Here is a 22,272-nt window from a genome sequence, read left to right as displayed (position 1 = left end):
TCCAAAATGTTGTCACTTCTCAGTAACACACTTAACCACTACACCCCTTATTGTTATATCCCCCAGTACACTGTATATACTGAATGTGAGGAGCCGATTCTCAGACGTGTATATTTCTCGTCTTACAGCAGGAGTATTAGGCTGATAACAATCAGCCCCATTCCAGTAACTTCCAGGAATGGAGATTTACATTAATCGGATGAGACAACAAAACTGGACTTTCTCATTTACCAGACTGTGAGAAACCTACCGAGCTTCCACCACATAACATCCACGTAGATTTGAGCACCAAACATCCAGGGATTTATGCTGATCGCCATATTTGGGGTCAGGAAGTAATTTTTTTCCCTTGATATCAGGATAATCCAAGAACGAATCCTCAGGGTTATTTTTCGCCTTCCTCTGGATCAACAGAGCAAGTAATTAAAGGCTGAAATTGAAGGACTTCTTCCAGCTATACTTGCTATGTCACCGTCTGGATGACTCATCTACAATGTGGTGGTAAGGAGACTACCGAATATGGACAGAAAGGCGGCAGCTCCTTCACCTTCCGGTTATGGACTGAAAGAAGGAAGCGGCTGCTCCTCCACATACCGGATATGGACAGAAAGAAGGAAGCAGCTGCTCCTTCACTTATAGAAAATGTACAGACATAAGGAAGTGGCTGCTCCTTATCTTACTTGGCCATGTACAGACAGAAGGCAGCGGCTGCTCCTTCACCTACTTGGCCATGTACAGACATAAGGAAACGGCTGCTCCTTCACCTTCCTGCCCATGGTCAGACAGATGGCCATATGGTTGATCGCCATGCATGTGTGATCCAGACCTGGATGTCCAAAATCGGTACATGTACAAACCAAGGCCTGAGGAGCGGAATCATCATCTGCTCCTTTCTACAGAAAGGGACAGTATTTATACACTTTTTTATCATCATTGCAAATCAATAACAACTTTATTGCACAAATACATTTATAAAACATCTATGAAGTTTTTGGTCAAATTCTTCTCATATATAGACCTGCTTTTTAATTTTTATGGATATCATCATCAAGATCTGGACAAGGTATTTTGGTGCTTAGGTAGATGAAACCAATGGCTCCCCCCGAGAAAAGGAATTGGTTAGACGCTAGAATAACAGGACTTCTAACGCTGTGGTTCTTCCCTTCAATCAGTCCAGTAACAATCTCTGATGACCACTTCCATTAATTGTTACCTTTTTCACCAAAATATATCAGCAAAAGTAAAAAAAAAAAAAAAAAAAAGTGGTGTACTTTAGAGGTGAGGCATAACAGGGAGCGCAATTTCAACGTTTTAGAATAATTTGTTTGTCGGCCATTGACAAAATACAAGGGACAAATAACGATATTCATCGAAGACATCCTAAATTGTAAATGTGATACCCAAACATAGTTATGGAAACTAATTTAGCTTAATTATAATGGGGGCCGTTTGGTTTCGTTTAACAAGCAAATAAAGTTGCACTCTGTAGTGATAATGCATGTAAATATGAATAGCATTACTGCTCTAGATAGTAAGAAAAAATAGAGATACTTAGCACATAATTTGGCCAATTCATGAATGCCCAGAAGCCAATGACAAGGTAATCTCTGATTTGCTAGGAACCTGCATAGAGTGAACACCTCTATCAGGTTAAAACCAGAGTTTATGGGTAGGTAGGATCCTGCTGCAATTAAAACTGCCACGGGCTATAAAGCGGACTGCTTGGAAAGAGAGGCAAAGTACAAATAAAAAAACACTGACAGGCACTTCCAATTCAGAAAACTGGTGTGTACATGTGCGAACTAAGAGCAGCAGTCTCCATAAATAGCAAACAAATACAGTTGCACTCTGTAGTGCTAACACATGTAAATATGAAATATGAATAGCATTACTGCTCTAGATAGAGAGGATACATGTTAGGCAGGTTCCCTGCAAATTGGATATTTGTGCCCCGGTCGTCAGTAAACTGAATGCCAATATTCGGAGGAAGGAGCTGTTGGGCAGGAGGCAGAATTAGGGGACTATGGCACCGGCTGAAAGAATACAGATCTGCTTCACTGACCATCACTGAACCCATGGATACATTTGGGGAGGTCAGGATGTCGACCCACTGGTCACCTGAGCTCCATGAATATGTTTGAGAAAGCCAGCCAGAATTAGTATCCACCGGTCACCTAGCTCCATGGAGATGCTCGGAGAAGCCAGGTTGTGACCCTCCGGTCACCCGGCCTTGTACCTCAATGGACTGTCAGCTTCCTAAGCTTGTTGTTACCTCTCCTCTGCGTGATACAGGTGCGGATGGTCGGCTTTTGAAGATCTGAAATCACAGCTGTTCTTATCCAGGCAAGTCAGAGGAAGGGAGAGACTCTGTAATTTTGCACCATCCTGGGTATTTTACTGGGACAATTATTTGTGTTATTTGCCTGTTTTTTCTTTCAATAAAGTATTGCCACACTGGTTTACCCTCACCCTGTGTAGCATTTTGCCCACAGTAAAAGGAGAGAAGGCGTTTGGTGGGATGATCCCTTGTCTATGCGGTTTAGGCTAGTGTTCAGTCTAGTATACTAGGGCACCTGCTGACCCCACATGTCTCCACATGCAGTGTAACTTGGCTGGAGGAGGTAGCCACCAATCTGTTGTGCCCCAGCATCTTATGTGAAAATGGGGGTCCTGGCAAGCTGCATATAACCAATTTTGCTGGATTGACAGGACAAGATGTTTCACATTTCAATAAGGGAGACCACCATCCAAAATTAAACTCTTTACTAAACAGGGATTTTGTATTGGATATCGAATACAAAGTCTTATGAACGTTTCCTTCAGGGATTAAAGCTTTTTGTACAGTTTCCTTCCTCAGTTGTTTACTGCTGGACTGTTCATGCCCACTATTTCTCTCGAAAAAAAGGGAGAAAAGAGACACAGGATAACATGCACGCAACAGCAGAATGTCCATGTGAAAAAAGGCTTTTATTGAGATACAATAGCCACTATTTCTCTCTACTTCACCACAACCCAGCTTTAAAACTACAGTCCTAATCAAATGTCTTTACTTGCCTACTTGCTCTGCGGTTCGAAGTCCTCTTTCAAGATGCTTGTGTGGCCAGTAATGCTGATGCTCTGGCACTCCTACCCGGTGAACTCTACTCATCTCACAAGTTCATTTCTGTTCTTTTGATCCACCTACTATTCACTCCAGGTCTTATCTACTTTTTCTGACCGGAAATCATCACAGTCCCTATGACTCAGTCAGTACCACTCTAGGTTAGCACCAGTTGCTAACTCTAATTATCTCCAAAGTCAAACTACACATATTACATTTCACAACATTGAAACTTGCTTCTTCAATTGGAAATGTGGACAGCATGTCCATATCCTTACAGAAGGCTGCAGGATGTCTCCTGTAGACCAGCAGCTTTTACTGCATCTTCCTACTTTTATGTGACTTCTATTGACTCCAGAGATCTGTCCGCTACATGTCGCCAGGTCTCCTGGAATCTTTCCTTGTCTGCCTGTGGTTTTCTGGACATCATCCTGCCTGTTTGTGGCTTCCTTGTATGCTGTCTTTAACGTTACTCTGGTTTGTTATCTGCTAACCTGCTTGCGGGTTCCACATTGCACTCCCTTCCTTGCGTTTTCCTGAGGTCCTTTGTCTGCCTGCGGTTTCCTGCACACCACCTGCTTGCCTGTGGTTTCTTTAAGTCCTTTGGCCTGCCTGAAATTTCCTGCACTCCACCTCCTTGCCGGCGTGTTCCTGATGTCCTTCGCTTTACTGCAGTTTCCTGACAGCTAGCACTTGCCTGTGCAGGGCTGCCACTAGGAATTTCGGGGCCCCATACTGGCAAAATTTTCAGGCCCCCTTGAGATTCCACCCAGGCTCCACACCAGCTCCGCCTCCACACCTCAAACCTTCCACAGTCCCACCGCCTGCTCTGGGAAAAACTCATCTTCTGCACCACATTCTCACCAATCTGATATTAACAGTTCCCAGCAGACACCAGATTACATACATAGCCAGCAACTTTTGTTTTGGCCAAAAGAATATTTAAGCAGCCACCTCGACAAAGTAGGCTCTTTTGGCCGGACCCTACTCTACCCTATGAAACATTTCTTAAAATATCCAATACTCTTTTTAGGTCTATTTTTATTTATTTTTCTTTAAGGGAATGAGTCACATTTTTTATAATGACCACTAATACCACATACAAGGGACAAAAACCGTCACACCATGACCAGACCATATATTACCACCACATAGTGACCGAATAATACCACATACAAGGAACAAAGACCTCCATTCCATGACCAGGTCACATATTACCATTACATAATGACCAAATAATACCACATACCGAGAAAAATACTGCCACACCATAACCAGATCACATACTACCACCATATAGTGACTGAATACTACAATACTGATCATTAATAAAAAACACAACACTAATGCCATTATACACAGGAGCTCTGTATATAGTGTACAGGTAAAGAGGACCTGTCACTTGCTAAAAAAAAATTGAGTTAAATACCTTGTAAAGATCCCCGAGCTCTTCTGATTCTGCCATGTTTTTCCATTTTTAACTGTGGCCACATCATTACAGAGAGATTCACATTAGTTGCTTTTGGAGAGCAGAATGTGAAATTTCTGCTTGCAGTCCAACTTGGTGCTTCTTCAGTCATCTCTGGGGGGATGCTTTCACCCCTCTCCCAGACGCTACCAGTGACAGCTAACTAAGCAGTCTCAGACACTGCCGAGCTGTGATTGGCAGCATCTAGAAGAGAGAGGTGAAAGCACGCACCCTCTGAGAAGACTTTGAAGAAACACCCAGTAGAACTGCAAGCAGATTTCACATACTGCACTCCAAAAGTAATAATTGTGGAAAAAAGCAACAGAATCAGGGATTTTTTCCCAAGGTATTTTATAAATTTGAGTAAGTTCAAGGTCTTCTTTAACAAGATGCCTATATCTCATTGACTATTGTAAGTGTACAGCACCTTACACTATAGTTCATGCTGCTAAAAGAGCAAGCTTTAATTGCTCCAACATGCCAGTCTATAGAATTATAGGTGTTGATTTCATTTTCATACACGAGAGCATATCCGCACTGTAATGAATGCATGTCAACTCACCCAATATTTTTAATCTCACAACCGGGTTTGAGGCTGGTACTCTTGGCAGTGACGCACTGGGTTGGCTTTAGCCAAAGTATGGACTTGGGTAAATAAAAGTGGAGCCCCAAATGCTACCATACTGCACCGTCACAGAAATTTGTAGGGTGCATTTACATAAAACAATTTAAGACTGTAAAACAAGCGGTGATCGACTATGTACAAATCACTATATCATTTTTGATGTGTGCAGCAGTACTGGTGGTGATTAGGCTGCCTTTTAAGGCTACCTGATAGCTGCATTGCTGTGTGCACACTGCTGTTCACGCTGCTTTTTTCAAAGCACTCCAACTTTTTTTATTTTGTTCTGGTGAGTTACCAAGCGTTCATTTTTTAACACACCGTATAGCGGTGTACGCTCCTCATACACTACTGTGTACCGGCTTGTATCACGGACAAATAGAAGCTATCTGGGTGTGACTCTAGAAAAACAAGCAGAGGAGATTTTCCATTTTTCCAGACCTACACCTTATAGAGCCGTCTGCTTTTCAAACAGTTTTGTATATCTGCTGTTTGATAACGGTCAAAACTAGACAGACAGCGTGTGTCACTCCGTATAAAAATAGACGGAGATTGACAATTTTCCATACAGACACCGTATAGCGGTGTACGCTCTACACACACTACCATGTACCACCTTGTATCACAGACAAATAGAAGCTGTGTGTGACTCTGGAAAAACAAGCCGAGGAGATTTCCCATTTTTCCAGACCTACACCTTAGAGAGCTGTCCGCTTTTCAAACACTTTCGTATATCTGCTGCTTGATTACGGTCAAAAATAGACAGCGTGTTAGTCCGTATAAAAACAGACGGAGATTGACAATTTTCCATTCAGACACCGTATAGAGCTGTCCGATTCTCAAACAGTATTGTATATCTGCCGTTCGCATTACAGTCACATCTATACAGAGTCAGCATGTGTGTGTGACACTCCGTAAATACATATACGGAGATTGTTAGTTACACAAAAATCGAATACAGCTGTACACTTCTGATACAGTTCCGTATATCTTCTTGTTGGATTACGGTCAAATACATACTGTGAGAGTGTCTGTGACTAAATATATACGTAGATTTAATTTTTTTACTACACCTTACACAGCTGGACGCTCCTCATACAATACCATCTTTCGACTGGTATTTTTGGTACAGTTTCCCAAACTTGAGGAAGTATGGTGTAAGAGGCCGCGGACGTGGGCAGGGGGGCGCAGCTGGTACTGATGGTAGTGGTGCATCGGCTGGTTCTGGCAAAAGCACATTAGCAGCTAAGGCAGGAGGTGTTGAGCCTGCATCATCGTCTGGCCCAAGAAGGCCTGTAAGGTTACCTTTTCTTGGAGTAGGAAAACCGCTTTTAAAGCCGGAGCATCAGGAACAGGTTTTGGGGTACATTGCCGAAACGGCCACCAGCTCTATTGCCTCCTCTTCTGAACGTTTGAAACCTGCAAGCACTGAGTCGTCAGTGCAGGGTTCTGGTCAGGAAAAACACCTTTTCTTGTGCCCTTCACCCCCACCAAAAGTTAAGGATGCGGCAGCCCACACTTCAGATTACTCTATGGAGCTCTTTTCACATACCATGCCTGGGATATTCCCCAGTCCAAGATGAATCTAACATGGAGTGCACTGATGCACAGCCACTGCTAGAGGATTCTGCTGGTATATTCACCCAGAGTACTACATTGCCCTCGCAGTCTACTGAGCCATAATCTGACCCTGATGAAACTCACCTTACACAGTGACACAGAGGAAGGTAAAGAGGAAGGAGCAGATGACTTTGAAGAGGAGGTGATGGATGACCCAGTTCTTGACCCGGATTGGCATCCATTGGGGGAGTAGGGTGGCGCTGGCAATAGTTCAGATAAGGAGAAGGATCCGCAGCAGGCATTGACAATGCAGCAGCGGTTATCTGGCAGGCCCGTAGCTGTCCAAAAACATGGAACAAAGACTAAAAAGAGTTGCAGGACAGCTTGGCCAGACGGTCAACTTAGCACAGCGTGCAAGGACAGAAAATGTATACCATAGTAGGAAGAGTGCAGTGTGGCACTTCTTTGTCCAAAATCCTACTGATAAGGCAAAGGTTAGCTGTAAGGCTAGTTTCACACTAGCGCTTTTGAACGCAGCGACGGCCTGCGCACGGCCACCGCTAAGCCCCGCCCCTGCCACGCCTCCGCCGGTAGCTCCGCCTACCGGCGCATGACGCTGCATGCGTCCTGCGTCCCCTATCTTTATCACTGGGGGCGCAGGCCGTGCGCAGTATGCGTTTGGCGGCGCATGCGTCCTTTTGAAGGTGCGCCGACCTGCGCCAAACGCAACCTGCTGCAGTTTGGCTGCGCCGGCGCACCGTCAAAAAGGCGCATGCGCCACCAAACGCATGCTGCGCACGGCCTGCGCCCCCAGTGATAAAGATAGGGGACGCAGGACGCATGCAGCGTCATGCGCCGGTAGGCGGAGCTACCGGCGGAGGCGTGGCAGGGGCGGGGCTTAGCGGCGGCCGTGCGCAGGCCGTCGCTGCGTTCAAAAGCGCTAGTGTGAAACTAGCCTATGAAGTGCAGAAGGACCTTTAGCCGAGGTAAACAACTCAGAAATTTGAATACCAGTTGCATGCTTAGACATTTAATCAACATGCCCTTGCAAGCGTGGACGGACTATAAAACCTCAGGTACCACATGTGCACCTGCTCCGACTGAAGGTAGCCAGCAATGCTCCATCGCTTCCCCCACTGTAAGACCACCGCCAGCACTAAATGTGGAGGTGTCGTAGCAAGGCCAAAGCACTCAGGGAATCACAATGGTTTTGCAACACAACACTGAATCTAGGCAATCACCACCAATACCATCACCAACCCTCTCACTCCATCTGTTCCACCGCTACTTCCCCATATGCAGCTCTCCAGTCCAGCTCACCCTACCAGACACTGAGTAGGACAAGAAAGTCCTCATCCTCTCATCCGCGTACAGTGTTTGAACGCCTTCATTGCCAAACTAATCTCATTAGAGATGATGCCCTACCGTTTGGTTGAAAGCAAAGCTTTCCGCGACCTCATGGCCTACGCTGTCCCACGCTATGACCTACCCAGTCGGCACTTTTCTCGAAAAACCATCCCTGCCCTCCACCGGCATGTGAAAGACGGCATTGTCCATGCACTAAAACAGTCAGTGAGTGGAAAGATGCATCTCACAACAGATGCATGGACCAGTAGGCATGGCCAGGGCCGTTACGTGTCCATCACTGCGCACTGGGTTAATGTGGTGGATGCAGACTCCACAGGGGACAGCGGCGGTGGAACAATGCTGCCTAGCCCACAGTATAGGAAACAGTTGGCTGTAGGCTTTCGATCCTCCTCCTCCTCCATAAGCGAAAGCTCGTCCACAGAGCGCAGTCGCACTCCATCCACAGCTGGCAGTGTTGCACACGAGCTGTCCCACTATCGAACAGCTAGTGGTAAGCATCAGCAGGCTGTGTTAAAGATGATGTCTTTAGGCGACAGACACCGCGGAGGTACTGGCCGACTACTTGCAGTGACAAACTGAGTCATGGCTGGGCAGTCTACATCTTGAACCAGGCAATGTAGTCAGTGATAATGGCCATAATTTTGTGGCAGCCATAACCCGTGCAAAACTCACACACATACCTTGCCTGGCTCACACTTTGAACCTGGTGGTGCAGTGCTTTCTTAATAATTATCTGGAGATAACATCACTGCTCCATAAGCTGCGAAGACTGTGCTCGCACATCCGTCGCTCAAACGTCCACTCCACTCCTATGCAGAAGCTGCAGCGATTGCTCCACCTCCCCAAGCACCGCCTAATCATAGACGTTGCAACCAGGTGGAACTCCACCCTGCACATGGTTGAGAGGCTGTGCGAACAGAGGCAGGCTGTAATGCATTTGTGGGAGGTTACACGGGCAGGCAGTTTGAGGGAAGACATGGAATTGTCGGGTGTGCAGTGGTCAAAGCTGAAAGACCTCCGTAAAGTCCTTCAGTGTTTTGAGGAATGCACACGGCTGGTAAGCGCAGACGACGCCATCATAAGCATGAGCATCCCACTTATGCGTCTGCAGCAGAGGAGGAACAGGAGGAGGAGGAGGGAAGCCTTGCTGACAGTCAGCCATTGTCTGGTCAGGGAACTGTCCTGGACGAGGTGGAGGAAGAAGAGGAAGAGGAGGATGAGGGGGATGATTAATTTGGGCAGGAGGATGCTTCTCAGGGGGCAAGAGAAAATCTTGGCGTTCTAAGGTCAGGTACAGTGTTTGTGCGTGACTGTAGGGATGTGGATTTGCCAGAAAGTGCTCCTCCACCCACCACTGGCAGTGCATTATTGACACCTGGAACATTGGCTCACATGTGCGATTATGCCTTGCGGATCCCAAAAAGGGACCCCCGCATTGCCAAAATGATGAAGGATGACGACTACTGCCTGGCCAGCATCCTCGACCCATGCTACAAAGTCAAATTACACATCATGCCACAGGAGAACCTAGAGATAATATTGGCTAACAAACAAGCAACTCTGGTAAATCATTTGTTTGAGGCTTTCCCAGCACACAGCAGCGGTGCTGGTTCTCCCACGAGCCGTAGTGGGCACAATGGAAGAGGTGTTCGTGATGCACACAGCCGAAGTGGCGTTGGAGACAGGGGTTCAATGACCATGTTGTGGAATGATTTCTCAAGTACCCCTCACACGACTGCTAATACTACATCGATTAAAAAAAGTGACAGGAGACAGTAGTTGTCAACTATGGTTACAAAATACTTCTCCCATATCGATGTTCTCCCTCACAGGTCATTCCCCTTTAACTATTGGGCCTCTAAACTGGACACCTGGCCTGAATTGACACACTGTGCCTTACAGGAGCTCGCTTGCCCTGCTGCTAGTGTGTTATCTGAAAGTCTTCAGTGCTGCTGGATCAATCCTGACAGAAAAAAAGGACCCGTCTGTCGACCCAAAATGTTGATGATCTAAACTTCATTAAAATGAAACACGGGTATTACATACCTGGTAATGTGTTTTTTCATGAGACATGACGGCACCACGAGAGAGGGGATCCGCCCTACGATGACAGGAAACCTTCAAGATAAAAAGGGGCGGCTCCTCTCTCCGCATCAGTTGTTTTACAGAGCACGAGGAACTCCGCAGGTTAGTTCACACATGAACAATACATATTTTACACTGCTAAATTTCCAACACCAAGGGAGTGTATAATACTAACGAAACACCCAACTAATGACGTGATAGGGTGGGAATATAAGGGTGCCGTCATGTCTCATGAAAAAACACATTACCAGGTATGTAATACCCGTGTTTTTCCATGGTACATGACGGCACCATGAGAGAGTTACAGAGATTTGTATTCTCTTTTAGGGGGGGATCACTGCCTGTAACACTCTTCTCCCAAATGTGAGATCAGAGGTGGCAGATAGGTCTAATCTGTAATGTCTGAAAAAGGTAGATGGAGAGGACCAAGTGGCCGCCTTACAGATTTGGTCGATGGAGGCGTCCGCTTTCTCCGCCCAGGACGTTGCCATGGCCCTCGTGGAGTGGGCTTTTAGGCCCTCTGGAACAGCCCTACCTGCACTACTATATGCTAGTATGATGGCCTCTCTCACCCATCTAGCTATAGTTTGCTTAGAGGCTTTAAGGCCTTTCCTTGCTCCTTGATACGAGACAAATAAGGCCCTCTGTTTCCTCCATGGTTTTGTCACCTCTAAATACTGTAGGATACATCTTCTAACGTCTAAGCAATGTAATTTATCTTCCTTTTTGTTACCGGGGTTAGGACAAAAGGATGGCAAGATTATTTCCTGGGCTCTGTGGAATTTTGACACTACCTTAGGGAGGTATGCTGGATCTAATCTCAACACGACTCTATCGTCCATAACCTGAGTGTATGGTGGATCTGCTGATAGTGCGTGTAAGTCCCCAACCCTACGTGCCGATGTGAGCGCCACTAACAGGGCTGTTTTTAAAGTTACCACTTTATCTGACGTTGCGTCTATTGGTTCAAATGGACTTTCCGTTAGGGATGATAGGACTAAATTTAGATCCCAGGGAGGAGGTTTAGGAGATGGGACAGAGTCCGCTCTAGCACAGGCCCGGATAAATCTGACGACCCATCTATCGCTTGCCAGGTCATAATTAAATAATGCTGCCAGGGCTGAAACGTGTACTTTCAGGGTGCTGACTGCTAAGCCCAGGTCCAAACCTTTTTGTAGGAATTCTAGTACCGCCCTCACAGGCACTTCCCCCTCCTGTATTGGGCCTGAGGTGGACAAAAATGTTCTCCATATCCTCCCATATATTTTTGTGGTCACTGGCTTTCTGCTACTAATTAGGGTGGAAATCAATCTTGCTGAAAAGCCTTTCTTCTCTAACAGTGACCTTTCAAATTCCAGGCTGTCAAATGCAGCCTGGAATTCGGAGGATGATTGAAGGGACCCTGTGTTAGGAGGTCGTGATCCTCTGGGAGCACCCATGGGTCTGTCACTGACATCACCCTCAGCCAATAGAACCACGGCCTTTTTGGCCAAAAGGGAGCTATCATAATTACTCTGGCTTGATCCTCCCTGATTTTTTTCAGGACTAATGGAATGAGGCATATTGGAGGGAAGGCGTATAGGAGACCTGATGTCCATCTTATTCTGAAGGCGTCTACTGCCAGTGGCATGTCTGCTGGTCTTAGGGAGCAGAATTTTTGAACTTTCCTGTTGGTTTTTGAGGCGAAGAGATCTATTATGGGTTTTCCCCACCTCTGCACAATTTGCTGAAAAATGGACTCTTTTAGGCACCATTCTCCTTGCTTTAAGTGGTTCCTGCTCAGAAAGTCCGCCTTCAGGTTGTCCGCGCCTCGGATATGCAGGGCCGATAATGAAAGGAACTGATGTTCCGCCAGAGTCAAGATTCTTTTCGCTATTTCCATCAAAGACCGAGAACGAGTGCCCCCTTGATGGTTTACGTATGCAACCGCCGTACGATTGTCTGATAGGACTTTCACATGATGTCCTCTTAGGTGTGTCAGTAATCTTTCCAGCGCTCTTTCGATGGCTAGTAGTTCCCACTCGTTTGAGGATAGATCTTTTTCCCCCCCGCGCCCAAGGGTCTTGGAGCCACAGGGTGTCTAGATGGGCTCCCCAGCCCCAGGGACTGGCATCTGTCGTGACTACTCTGGAGGCTGCATATGTCCAGGGTACTCCCCTCGGAGAGGACTCTATCTGTAGCCACCACTTTAGCGACTGGAGTACAGGATCCGGGATGGTAAGCTTCTGTTCCAATTGCCCCTGAAGCGTCAGATCGTTTTGTAACACACACCACTGAAGTTCCCTTGTGTGAAGTTGGGCCCATTTTACCGCTGGTATGCAGGAGGTTAGGGACCCCAACACTGACATGGCTTTCCTCAGCGTCATTGTTGGCTTTCCTAACGTTGTTCTGATTAGGTTTTTGATTTTCTCTTCTTTCTCCTCTGGGAGGCGACACTCCTGTATTACCGAGTCTATTGTTAGGCCCAAAAAATTCTGGACCATCGTTGGCTCCAACCTGGATTTTTTGAAGTTCAGTTGCCAACCCAGAGTCTGAAGAGTCTCTATTACTGTCTTGACTTGTTCCTGACAGTGAGCGAAATCCTTCCCCACTATCAAGAAGTCGTCCAGATATGGTATTACTGGAGCATCTTTTTCTCTGAGATGTGCCGTGATCTCCGCAATTAACTTCGTAAAGACCCGGGGGGCTGTTGCTACCCCAAAGGGCAGAGCCTTGTATTGAAAATGATGCCACTGAGAGTTTATCTGGACTGCCACCCTGAGAAATTTGCGGTCTTGCTGCCGGATCGGGACATGATAGTAAGCGTCCTTGAGATCCAGGACCGACATGTAACACCGAGGGAAGAGGAGTTTCACCGTAGACCTTATCGTTTCCATTTTGAACGATGGGACTACTAGATACTTGTTGAGGCCTTTCAGGTTTACAATCGTCCTCCAGGAATCGTCTGGTTTCTTTATCAGAAATAGGGGGGAGTAAAAACCTTCCTTCCTTTCCCCTTCTGGAACTTCTTCCAGTACGCGCTTTTGTATAAGGGATAACACCTCCCCCTCCAAACTCTTTTGTCTTTCTTGGGATAATTGTACCGGAGTTTGGATGAATTTTTGTGGTGGCCAGTGGTGGAATTTTAACTCCAGACCTGACCCTACTATCTGTCGGATCCAGGTACTGGATGAGATCCTTTCCCAGGCTGGGAGGAAGTGAGAGAGCCTTCCCCCCACCTGAGAGGGACCGTCACTGGCCGGGTTTTTTGGCTTCTCTAGGGGGCTTACTAAAATAGAAGCCTCTCCCTCCTCTGTATCGTCTGTCAGAATTATTTCTGTCACGTTCTTTGAACTGTTGCCTTCTAAACTTTCGGCCCCTCTGAAAGGAGCGCCGAAAGGCCTGAAACGGTTGTTTCGGAAAATTCTTTTTTGTGTCACTCGCTTTTTCCAATACTTCATCCAGTGCTGGACCAAATAAGAAATTTCCCTCACATGGTAGAGAACAAAGCTTCAGTTTTGCTTGTGTGTCCCCCGGCCAGCACTTGAGCCATACCGCCCGCCGTCCTACATTTGTTAAGGCTGCTGATTTTGACGCTAGTCTGGCCGAATCTGCTGACGCCTCTGCAAGAAAGCCCGCCGCCGCTCTAATAGCCGGTAATGATTCCAGAATCATGTCCCTGGGAACTCCTTGTTCTAACTGATCTTCCAAGTTGTCTGTCCATATCTTTAGGGACCTAGCCACACAAGTGGCTGCGATGGCGGGTCTTAGTGCGCCAGCCGAGGTTTCCCAGGCTGATTTAAGGCAATTGTCTACCTTTCGGTCCAGTGGCTCTTTTAGGAACCCCAGGTCCTCAAAGGGTAGGGAAGATTTTCTGGCGACCTTTGATATCGCCACATCAATTTTGGGGGCCCTATCCCAGGACGAGGACGCTTCCTCCTCAAAGGGGTATCTCCTCTTTAGGGAATTCGTTATCTGGGACTTCCTTTCTGGCTTTTCCCATTCGCGTTTTATTAGTGCTTTTAGTTGCTCGTTAACAGGGAAGGCTTTACGTTTTTTTCTTTTGCAATCCGCTGAACATGAGATCTTGGGCTGTCTTTTTTGTCTGTTCTTCTACTAGTCCCATGGTAGATCTAACTGCTTTAATGAGCTCATCCGTAGTTTCTACTGGAAATGTATCTTCCCCGTCCGAGCTACTTCCTACATACTGAGACTTATTTGAGTCGTCCTCTGACTCTGTAGAGTCTTGCTGAGAGACCCCTGAGGGGCTTGCTCTCCTATTTTTCCTTTCTGTATCTACAGGTTGTAATGCTCTTACTGATTTTGAAACTTCTGTCTGAATTATGGTCCTCAGACTAGCCGAAAATGAGGGTGTCTCCTCCGCTATGGTTTTGTTAATGCATTCCTGGCACAACTTTTTGTTCCAGGCTGCCTCTGTGGGGTTTTTACATAAGGCACATTCCTTATTCTTCGACTTCCCTCTATATTTCTTAGGGACGTCCTATACTCCCCCCCGCCAATGTATATAAGAGGAGGAGGAGGAGGAGAGGGAGAAAGAAAAGGAGAAAGAGAACAGATATTAGATAACTGGACTTTCTCGAAGTTCACTCACCACTCGGACGCTTCATAGAACGGGTACCGGATCTGGAGGTTGGCTGGTCCTTTCACTGTCTCCCAACGAGACTATGGACCCCTCTTTCCTGCGGTGACGACCCGCCCGTGCGCTGCCCGAGTGGCTCACACTACTGCTGCGGCGTGTCTTTGCTTTCTCCTCTGAGCACGACCGCCTCTCCTTTGCTTCCTGGCGCGGTTGCACATGCTCTGGCGAAGGGCTCTCCATTATGCTGCTTATGGCTGCAAGCAGTCACTTCCACTCCAAATTGGTGCTGTGACGCCTGCTCGCCTTTTCTGGCGATCTTAAATAGCACCTTTTTTTTTTTTTTTTAGACCAACTGGTCTTGCACCTGCCGCGCCTCTGTGTGGACGTGCGTGCGCGCGCGCGCATGCGTGCTCCGTGCCCCTCCCGGGACCGTGCACACCTTCTGCTTCTCCCAGGCCCCGTGGTGTCGTGCGCGCCGCTCTACTTCCGGGTTGCTGCACCACTTCCGGTTCGTCGGCCATGATGCGCGCTCTCAGTGCGCGCGCCTCCCGGTGCGGCCCGGCCGAGTGAGCGTCTGCATTTCGGGACCCCCGGACACCTCTTACCTGCATGGTGGACCCCATCTCCCTGCTCTGGCGCAGGTATGTGCGGAACGACCTCCGCTGCGGGGTCCGGTGTCTGGTGCTCACAGGGAGGGTACACAATCTGTGGCCTCCGAGGAGCTCTTCTGCCCGGGCACTGATGTGCCTCCCGGGCTGCATGGCCACTATATGTCAACAGGGAGGGACACTATCAGTGGCCTCCCTGGACCTCCTCGCTGACCTCCGTTCGCCCGAGTATGTGCCCGGCTGTGGCCATGCTCTCGCTCAGGGGGGGCATAGGTGTATATGGCCCCCGAGGCGACTACCGGTACCCGGTGTCGGGTGTAGCAGACCCATGCCTGCCACTAATCACCCGACCCAGGCATCCTCTTCTTTCTTCCATCAAGAGGTTTTCATCTTGAGGGTTCCCCATCGAGGACAGGAAACCAACTGATGCGGAGAGAGGAGCCGCCCCTTTTTATCTTGAAGGTTTCCTGTCCTCGTAGGGCGGATCCCCTCTCTCGTGGTGCCGTCATGTACCATGGAAAAACATGCATGAGTTTCAAAAGATTTTGTCCCACCTTCCCCTGATGACACATAGGTTGCCAGAAAACTGCCTCGCTTTTGTCCTCCTCTTCCTCGGACTTGCCCAATTCCGCCATTTGCAGCAGCTGAATGTCCAGCCTACACCAACATATGCCATTTTTTAAACCTGCCCACCCCCCCCACCCCCCAAGGGCTGGGGTCAACACCTGGAGCACCCAGGCAAATGCCGTTGCTCTGAATAGGTGGATGGGCCCACTGATGGCTGCCAGCACTGGCACAGGGCCCCTCATAGTACAATACAGTGTCTCTCGCGGTGGGGGGGACCACTCGCCATCAGACACACCAGCGTACTATGAGGGGCTCTGTGCCAGTACCGTCGACCACGAGTGTGCCCCCCCCCTGCTTGGTCATGGCCACAGCACTTGCAAATTGCAATACTTACATCTCCCAGCTCCACCGCTGTGTAGTCTGGGCAGTTAAATCCTTCACAGGGACGGCCACTAGAAACTTGGTGTATTGATCGATGATGGTTAAGATGTAGCTATGGCCTGTCCTGCTGGCCTCTACCTTCAGATGATCAATGGCTACCATTTGTAATGGACGTCAACTTACAAGCGGATGCAGTGGTGCTTTATGATCACCTTTCACAGTTGTGATAGTCACAGACGTGTGACATTCCTGCCAGCATTTTTCAGTGTCTCCTCTCATGCCAATCCAATAGAATCGCCTACGGCCTGTGGCTTCTGTCTTTTGCACTCCAAAATGACTAGACACATCATGATAGGCAGTTAGGACCATGTCTACATCTCTCCCTGTGATCACAATTTGATGGAGACGAGTAACGGTGATGTGATCCACGCTACTGCGATAAAGCAATCCTTTTTTCACAAAGAACCGTTTTCGCTGTCTCCAGACACAGTAATGGAGGGTCTGCATCGCCTCTGGAACATCTACCGGGAGGTTTTCCCGCGATGAGTAATTCCTAAATTTCTGCTAACACTCGACTTTCCGTCTGTACTTGTATCCACGTAGTTTCCAGTAGCGGAGAGTCTGGACTGGCTTACTGAGATTGAAATATAAACGAAGATTTAAAAGTACCACAACACTGTATACTGTTGTACGCTTCGAATATCTTTCCCTTTTTCTACTTTTAAATTCTGGTGTAATACATAGTGAGCCTGTGAGTGTCTGTATCTGACTCCGTAAGTATAGACGGAAATTTACAATTACCCCTAGACTGGATACACCTGGTATGTGCTGATACAGTACCTTTGTTCAAAATGTTGTATTACGGTATCATCCATAGTGAGTGAGCGTGTGTGGTTTACGCCTTCTATATATACGGTTTATTGGAAATACCAATTTTTTACCCTATACTCGAAACAGCTTGTATCTTGTTATACAGTACCTTTGAGGGGTCTATATGATAGAAAATACCCAAAAGTGACACCATTCTAAAAACTGCACCCCTCATGGTGCTCAAAACCAGATTCGAGAAGTTTATTAACCCTTCAGGTGCTTCACAGGAATTTTTTGAATGTTTAAAATAAAAAATGAACATTTAACTTTTTTTCACAAAAAAATTACTTCAGGTCCAATTTTTTTAATTTACCAAGGGTAACAGGAGACATTAGACTGGAAAAGTTATTGTGCAATTTGTCCTGAGTACGCCGATACCTGATATGTGGGGGGGAACCACTGTTTGGGCGCATGGCAGAGCTCGGAAGGGATGGAGCGCCGTTTGACTTTTTCACTGCAAAATTGGCTGGAATTCAGATCGGATGCCATGTCAAGTTTGGAGAGCTGCTGAAGTGCCTAAACAGTGGAAACCCCCCCCACAAGTGACCCCATTTTGGAAATTAGACCCCCCAAGGAACTTATCTAGATATGTGGTGAGCACTTTGAACCCCCAAGGGCTTCACAGAAGTTTATAACGTACAGCCGTACAATTAAAAAATCATTTTTTCCACAAAAATCTTTTCACCCCCAATTTTTATTTTCCCAAGAGTAACAGGACCCCAAAAGTTATTGTGCAATTTGTCCTGAGTACGCTGATACCCCATATGGGGGGGTAAACCACTATTTGGGCGCATGGCAGAGCTCGGAAGGGAAGCAGCGCCATTTGACTTTTTTGGCTGGAAGTGAGATCGGACGCCATGTCGCGTTTGTAAAGTGTCATGATCTCAGTGCGGCTTTGACTTGCACATGTGGGGTTAATGTCTGGAACCAGTGCTGATGACTGGCACTTCTGGGGTTAAAGGTTATGATCCCAGTACAGGCTTACCTGCACACCTGGGGCTCATTATTGTGGTCTCGCCCTGGTTCTGGGAAGGCTTCTAATGGCCTCAAGAAGCTCCTATCCCCGTCAGTTATACTTTCGCCCTTGGCAGAGTGTGTTGACTCCTGAGTGTTTGTGCTGTGTTCTTGTTTGCCTGATAAATTGGTGTACGACTCGGCCTGTTCTCTGGATACTGCTTGTTGGATTCTGCTTGGTACCTTCTATGTCTGTTTGGCTTTGACCACTGCCTGTCCCCGACTATCCGTTCTGTCTCATCCCTGGTACTTTACTGTTATCTCTGTGTATGACACTGTTTGTCTGACTTTGAGTATTCCTGTATAGTATTTTGCCTCTCTCTGGCAGATGGACACTAAGCCCCACCCCCTTTGTTGTCACTTGGTCGTAGGTCCTTCACTGCTCACTGACTTCAGCTTCTCCAGGTCCTGTTTGCCTGAATTATCCGGCCGTGTCTGACCCCGGGCCCCTCTGCAGTGTGGGTGAGTCCTTGCTCAGCGGTGACTGCACGTCGACCCTAACAGGACCGTGACAGAAAGCCCCTGACGTGCCAAAACAGTGGAAACCCCCCCAATTCTAACTCCAACCCCAACACACCCCTAACCCTAATGGGAAAATGGAAATACATTTATTTATTTTTTTTTTCCCTAACTACGGGGGTGATAACGGGGGGTTTGATTTACTATCAGATAGTTACTTATTTCTAATTTTTCTAAAGTATAGGTTTAGCTGTCGAAAAGACATGCAATTTTTGAATATATTAAGAAAGACAATTCGGCAATTATAGAGTTGCAGGAGACACATATAACCAAGAACTCTATTAACAGCTACCTAGATCCTGGACGGCATATGGCCTACACTCCGTATCTATAATAATAAATATGCTAAGCAGCTTCCGTCTGGTTGTAACTTGGTGACGTCACATCCACCACATACCTCTTGCCATGTTAACCCTCAACACACACACCTCTCACCTTTCACCATCTCCACTCACGTCCCCCCCCTTCACTCCACATACGACCCTTTCTCTCACTCCGTCTCATACTCACGCCGTCGTCGCTGCTGCTCCACGATCCCCGACATCATCTTCCACCGGCGCCATCTTGGATCCCGATGTCGTCCACGCCAGCGACATGTTCTTGCAGTGACGCCATCTTGGATCGGCGAAATCCCGCGATACTAAAGATGGCGTCGCCGCAAGAACATGTCGCCGGCGTGGATGACATCAGGATCCAAGATGGCGTCGGCGAAATCTCGCGAGATTTCGCCGACGCCATCTTGGATCCCGCGGAATTTCGCCATTTACCTCACGCCGACTTGCTGTGCGGACGTCTTGCCTTGCTCCTCTGCCTGTTCACTGCCGGTGTCTAATTACAGGGCCAATTTGCCTCTACCACTTCATAACTACTGCTGCCTTGCTCCTCTATCCTCCCGATGCGATAGCATCGGGCCTTAATCTAGTATTCTAATCATTCTAGAGGAGTCAGTCTCTTAGTACATAAGACTGTCCCTTTTAAATGTATTGTTTTTTTTGTAGATAAAGGCAGATTTGTTGGTGCCCGTTGCACAATATCTCACTTTGAATGCATTATAATTGTGATATATGTCCCCCCACCATATTCCAATATATTGCTTAGAAAAAAAATATTTAAATTAGTTGATAGTCCAGACATTCCTTTGCTAATACAAACTTATGTTTCTAAAACAGCAATTCTATGAGACGTGAGACCACTGGCCTTTTATTAGCCAAGCTGGCACAGGCTCAAAAGGAAAGGGCATTTATGGACCATCTAAGGCATTTGGAGAAGAACGTTAACACCCGAACCTCTGAAATATTACAGACTCTGTGTTGCTTTTATTCAGACCTTTACTCTTCTAGGGTCAATTACTCACAGGGTGACCTCTCGGAATATCTAGATGGGATTGGCCTCCCATCTTTCGGGAATGTTGATAGGGAATTTCCAGACAGGACAATATTATTAGATGAAATTCAGCAGGCGGTGGGGAAAATGGCAAATGACAAGGCTCCTGGGTCGGACTGCCTCCCAATAGAAATTTACACTTTTTTGAGGAGGAACTATTACAGCAATACTTAGAAATGATAAATAGTGCCTGTCTGGGGAGCTCCCAAGATCTTTATATGAATCAATAATTGTTGTCCTTCCTAAAGAGGGAAAAGACAAGGAATTAGACTCATACAGGCCCACATCGCGATTAACCACGAATGTTAAAATCCCAGCAAAAATTTTACAGGGGTACAAACAAGGGTGCCCGGTGTCGCCGATACTTTTTGCATGCACAATAAAACCTTTAACAGATTTCAGAGGGCATCCAGGGATAGAGAGCTTTAAATATGGCAATAATGATGAAAATTGCTTTGTATGCGGACAATCTATTTGGTAATAATTGCAATATTTCCCTTCCAATTAGAATGGAAACAAGAGATATTTGGATCATCTTCCCACTTAAGCATAAATTGGTCAAAATCTGTTGTACATCCCCTGGATGCTAGGGATGAGGTGGTTCTAGATAATATCAAATATCACAATGGCCCAGAAATTCAAATATCTTGGTATCTATATAAGGGGTTACAGAGACTGACCTATGCCCCATGTCCCGGTAAACTAAGGTTCTAATCTGTATACAGTACAGACCAAAAGTTTGGACACTTCATTCAAAGAGTTTTCTTTATTTTGAGGACTATGAAAATTGTAGATTCACTCTGAAGGCATCAAAACTATGAATTAACACATGTGGAATTATATAATTAACAAAATTGTGTAAATCAACTGAAAATATGTCTTATATTCTAGGTTCTTCAAAGTAGCCACCTTTTGCTTTGATTACTGCTTTGCACACTCTTGGCATTCTCTTGATGAGCTTCAAGAGGTAGTCACCGGAAATGGTTTTCACTTCACAGGTGTGCCCTGTCAGGTTTAGTAAGTGGGATTATTGCCTTATAAATGGGGTTGGGACCATCAGTTGTGTTGTGCAGAAGTCTGGTGGATACACAGCTGATAGTCCTACCGAACAGACTGTTAGAATTTGTATTATGGCAAGAAAAAAGCAGCTAAGAAAAACGAGTGGCCATCATTACTTTAAAGGGAAGGTGCCATCCCAAAAATTTTTTTTCAGCAATTGAAAAAATGTAAAGAATTAATGTTTACATTTTCTTAAAAAATATTATCATTTGTTTTTAATTTTGTAAAATATGAAAAATAATTTTAAAAAGTTTGGCATTTCCACTTGTTAACACTAGGGGGAGCAGCTACTGAAGTTTGGCACAAAAACCTAGTGTACAACTAGCTCACATTACTGTCCTGCAGTAATTATGGGCGTACAGTGTCCATGATGTTTGATTTTGATATATGATCATGCCCTAAAATGGACACTGTATGGGTGGAATCTGCTGACATGGGGGTGGTGTCACTCCTCTCCTCCCCTACTGGGTGCTTGCTAAGGGAAAAGAGAGGATGACATTTAGGAACACAGTGAGCAGCCATTTTGATGGGGCCTGCAAAGTTACTGACTGTCTTTTCATGTAAAGTCTGGATCAGAACAGGTCATCAATCAGCAGAAATGTTTCCTGGATTTCTGTGGAGCAGACAAGCAGACGGTCCATCCATGTGTATAAAACACAGCGCTCTATGTACAATCCCTGGCACCGAACAGGGTGCCCCCCACAGACCAGCACACTGCTCTCCTGAAATACTCTGTGCTGCTGTCACCCTGCTCCTTCCCCCATACATCTCCCTCTGTGACCCTCCATAGACCCGCACACTGCTCTCCTGAAATACTCTGCTGCTGTCACCCTGCTCCTTCCACCATACATCAGGCCCCTGTCGCCTCGCTTTCACACATCGCCAGGACGGGATCTGAGGAGAGGAATGGGGTCTTCAGTCACCGAGGATGGCAGGCAGCAAGGATTCTGGGAGCAGGGTGACAGCAGCACAGAGTATTTCAGGAGAGCAGTGCACTGGTCTATGGGGGGCACAGAGGGAGATATATGGGGGAGGAGCAGGGAGACAGCAGCACAGAAATCCAGGAAACATTTCTGCTGATTGATGGCC

The 22,272-nt window shown here is 46.8% G+C and overlaps 2 protein-coding genes across 5 annotated transcripts in view; both read right to left on the bottom strand.

The window, feature by feature from the left end:
- The window catches only part of RPS6KA1 (ribosomal protein S6 kinase A1), a 291,056-nt gene that overhangs the window by 93,646 nt on the left and 175,138 nt on the right, over positions 1 to 22,272 (bottom strand). The gene's annotated exons all lie outside the window — the stretch shown is intronic.
- Positions 10,206 to 16,621, bottom strand: LOC141076347 (uncharacterized). Its single transcript, XM_073563771.1, has 2 exons — positions 14,822 to 16,621; positions 10,206 to 14,683 (listed from the first exon to the last, which is right to left on the bottom strand). Exon 2 carries the CDS (start codon positions 13,641 to 13,643, stop codon positions 10,527 to 10,529), a length of 3,117 nt encoding a protein of 1,038 aa, XP_073419872.1. The 5' UTR covers positions 13,644 to 14,683; positions 14,822 to 16,621; the 3' UTR covers positions 10,206 to 10,526.

Source organism: Dendrobates tinctorius, unplaced genomic scaffold (assembly GCF_039654945.1).
Source record: "Dendrobates tinctorius isolate UK_male_01 unplaced genomic scaffold, ASM3965494v1 ptg000015l, whole genome shotgun sequence".
In the NCBI taxonomy this organism is placed as follows: Eukaryota; Metazoa; Chordata; class Amphibia; order Anura; family Dendrobatidae; genus Dendrobates; species Dendrobates tinctorius.
The sequence above is the reverse complement of the archived record's forward strand: the minus strand, read 5'-3'. Positions and strand labels throughout refer to the sequence as shown.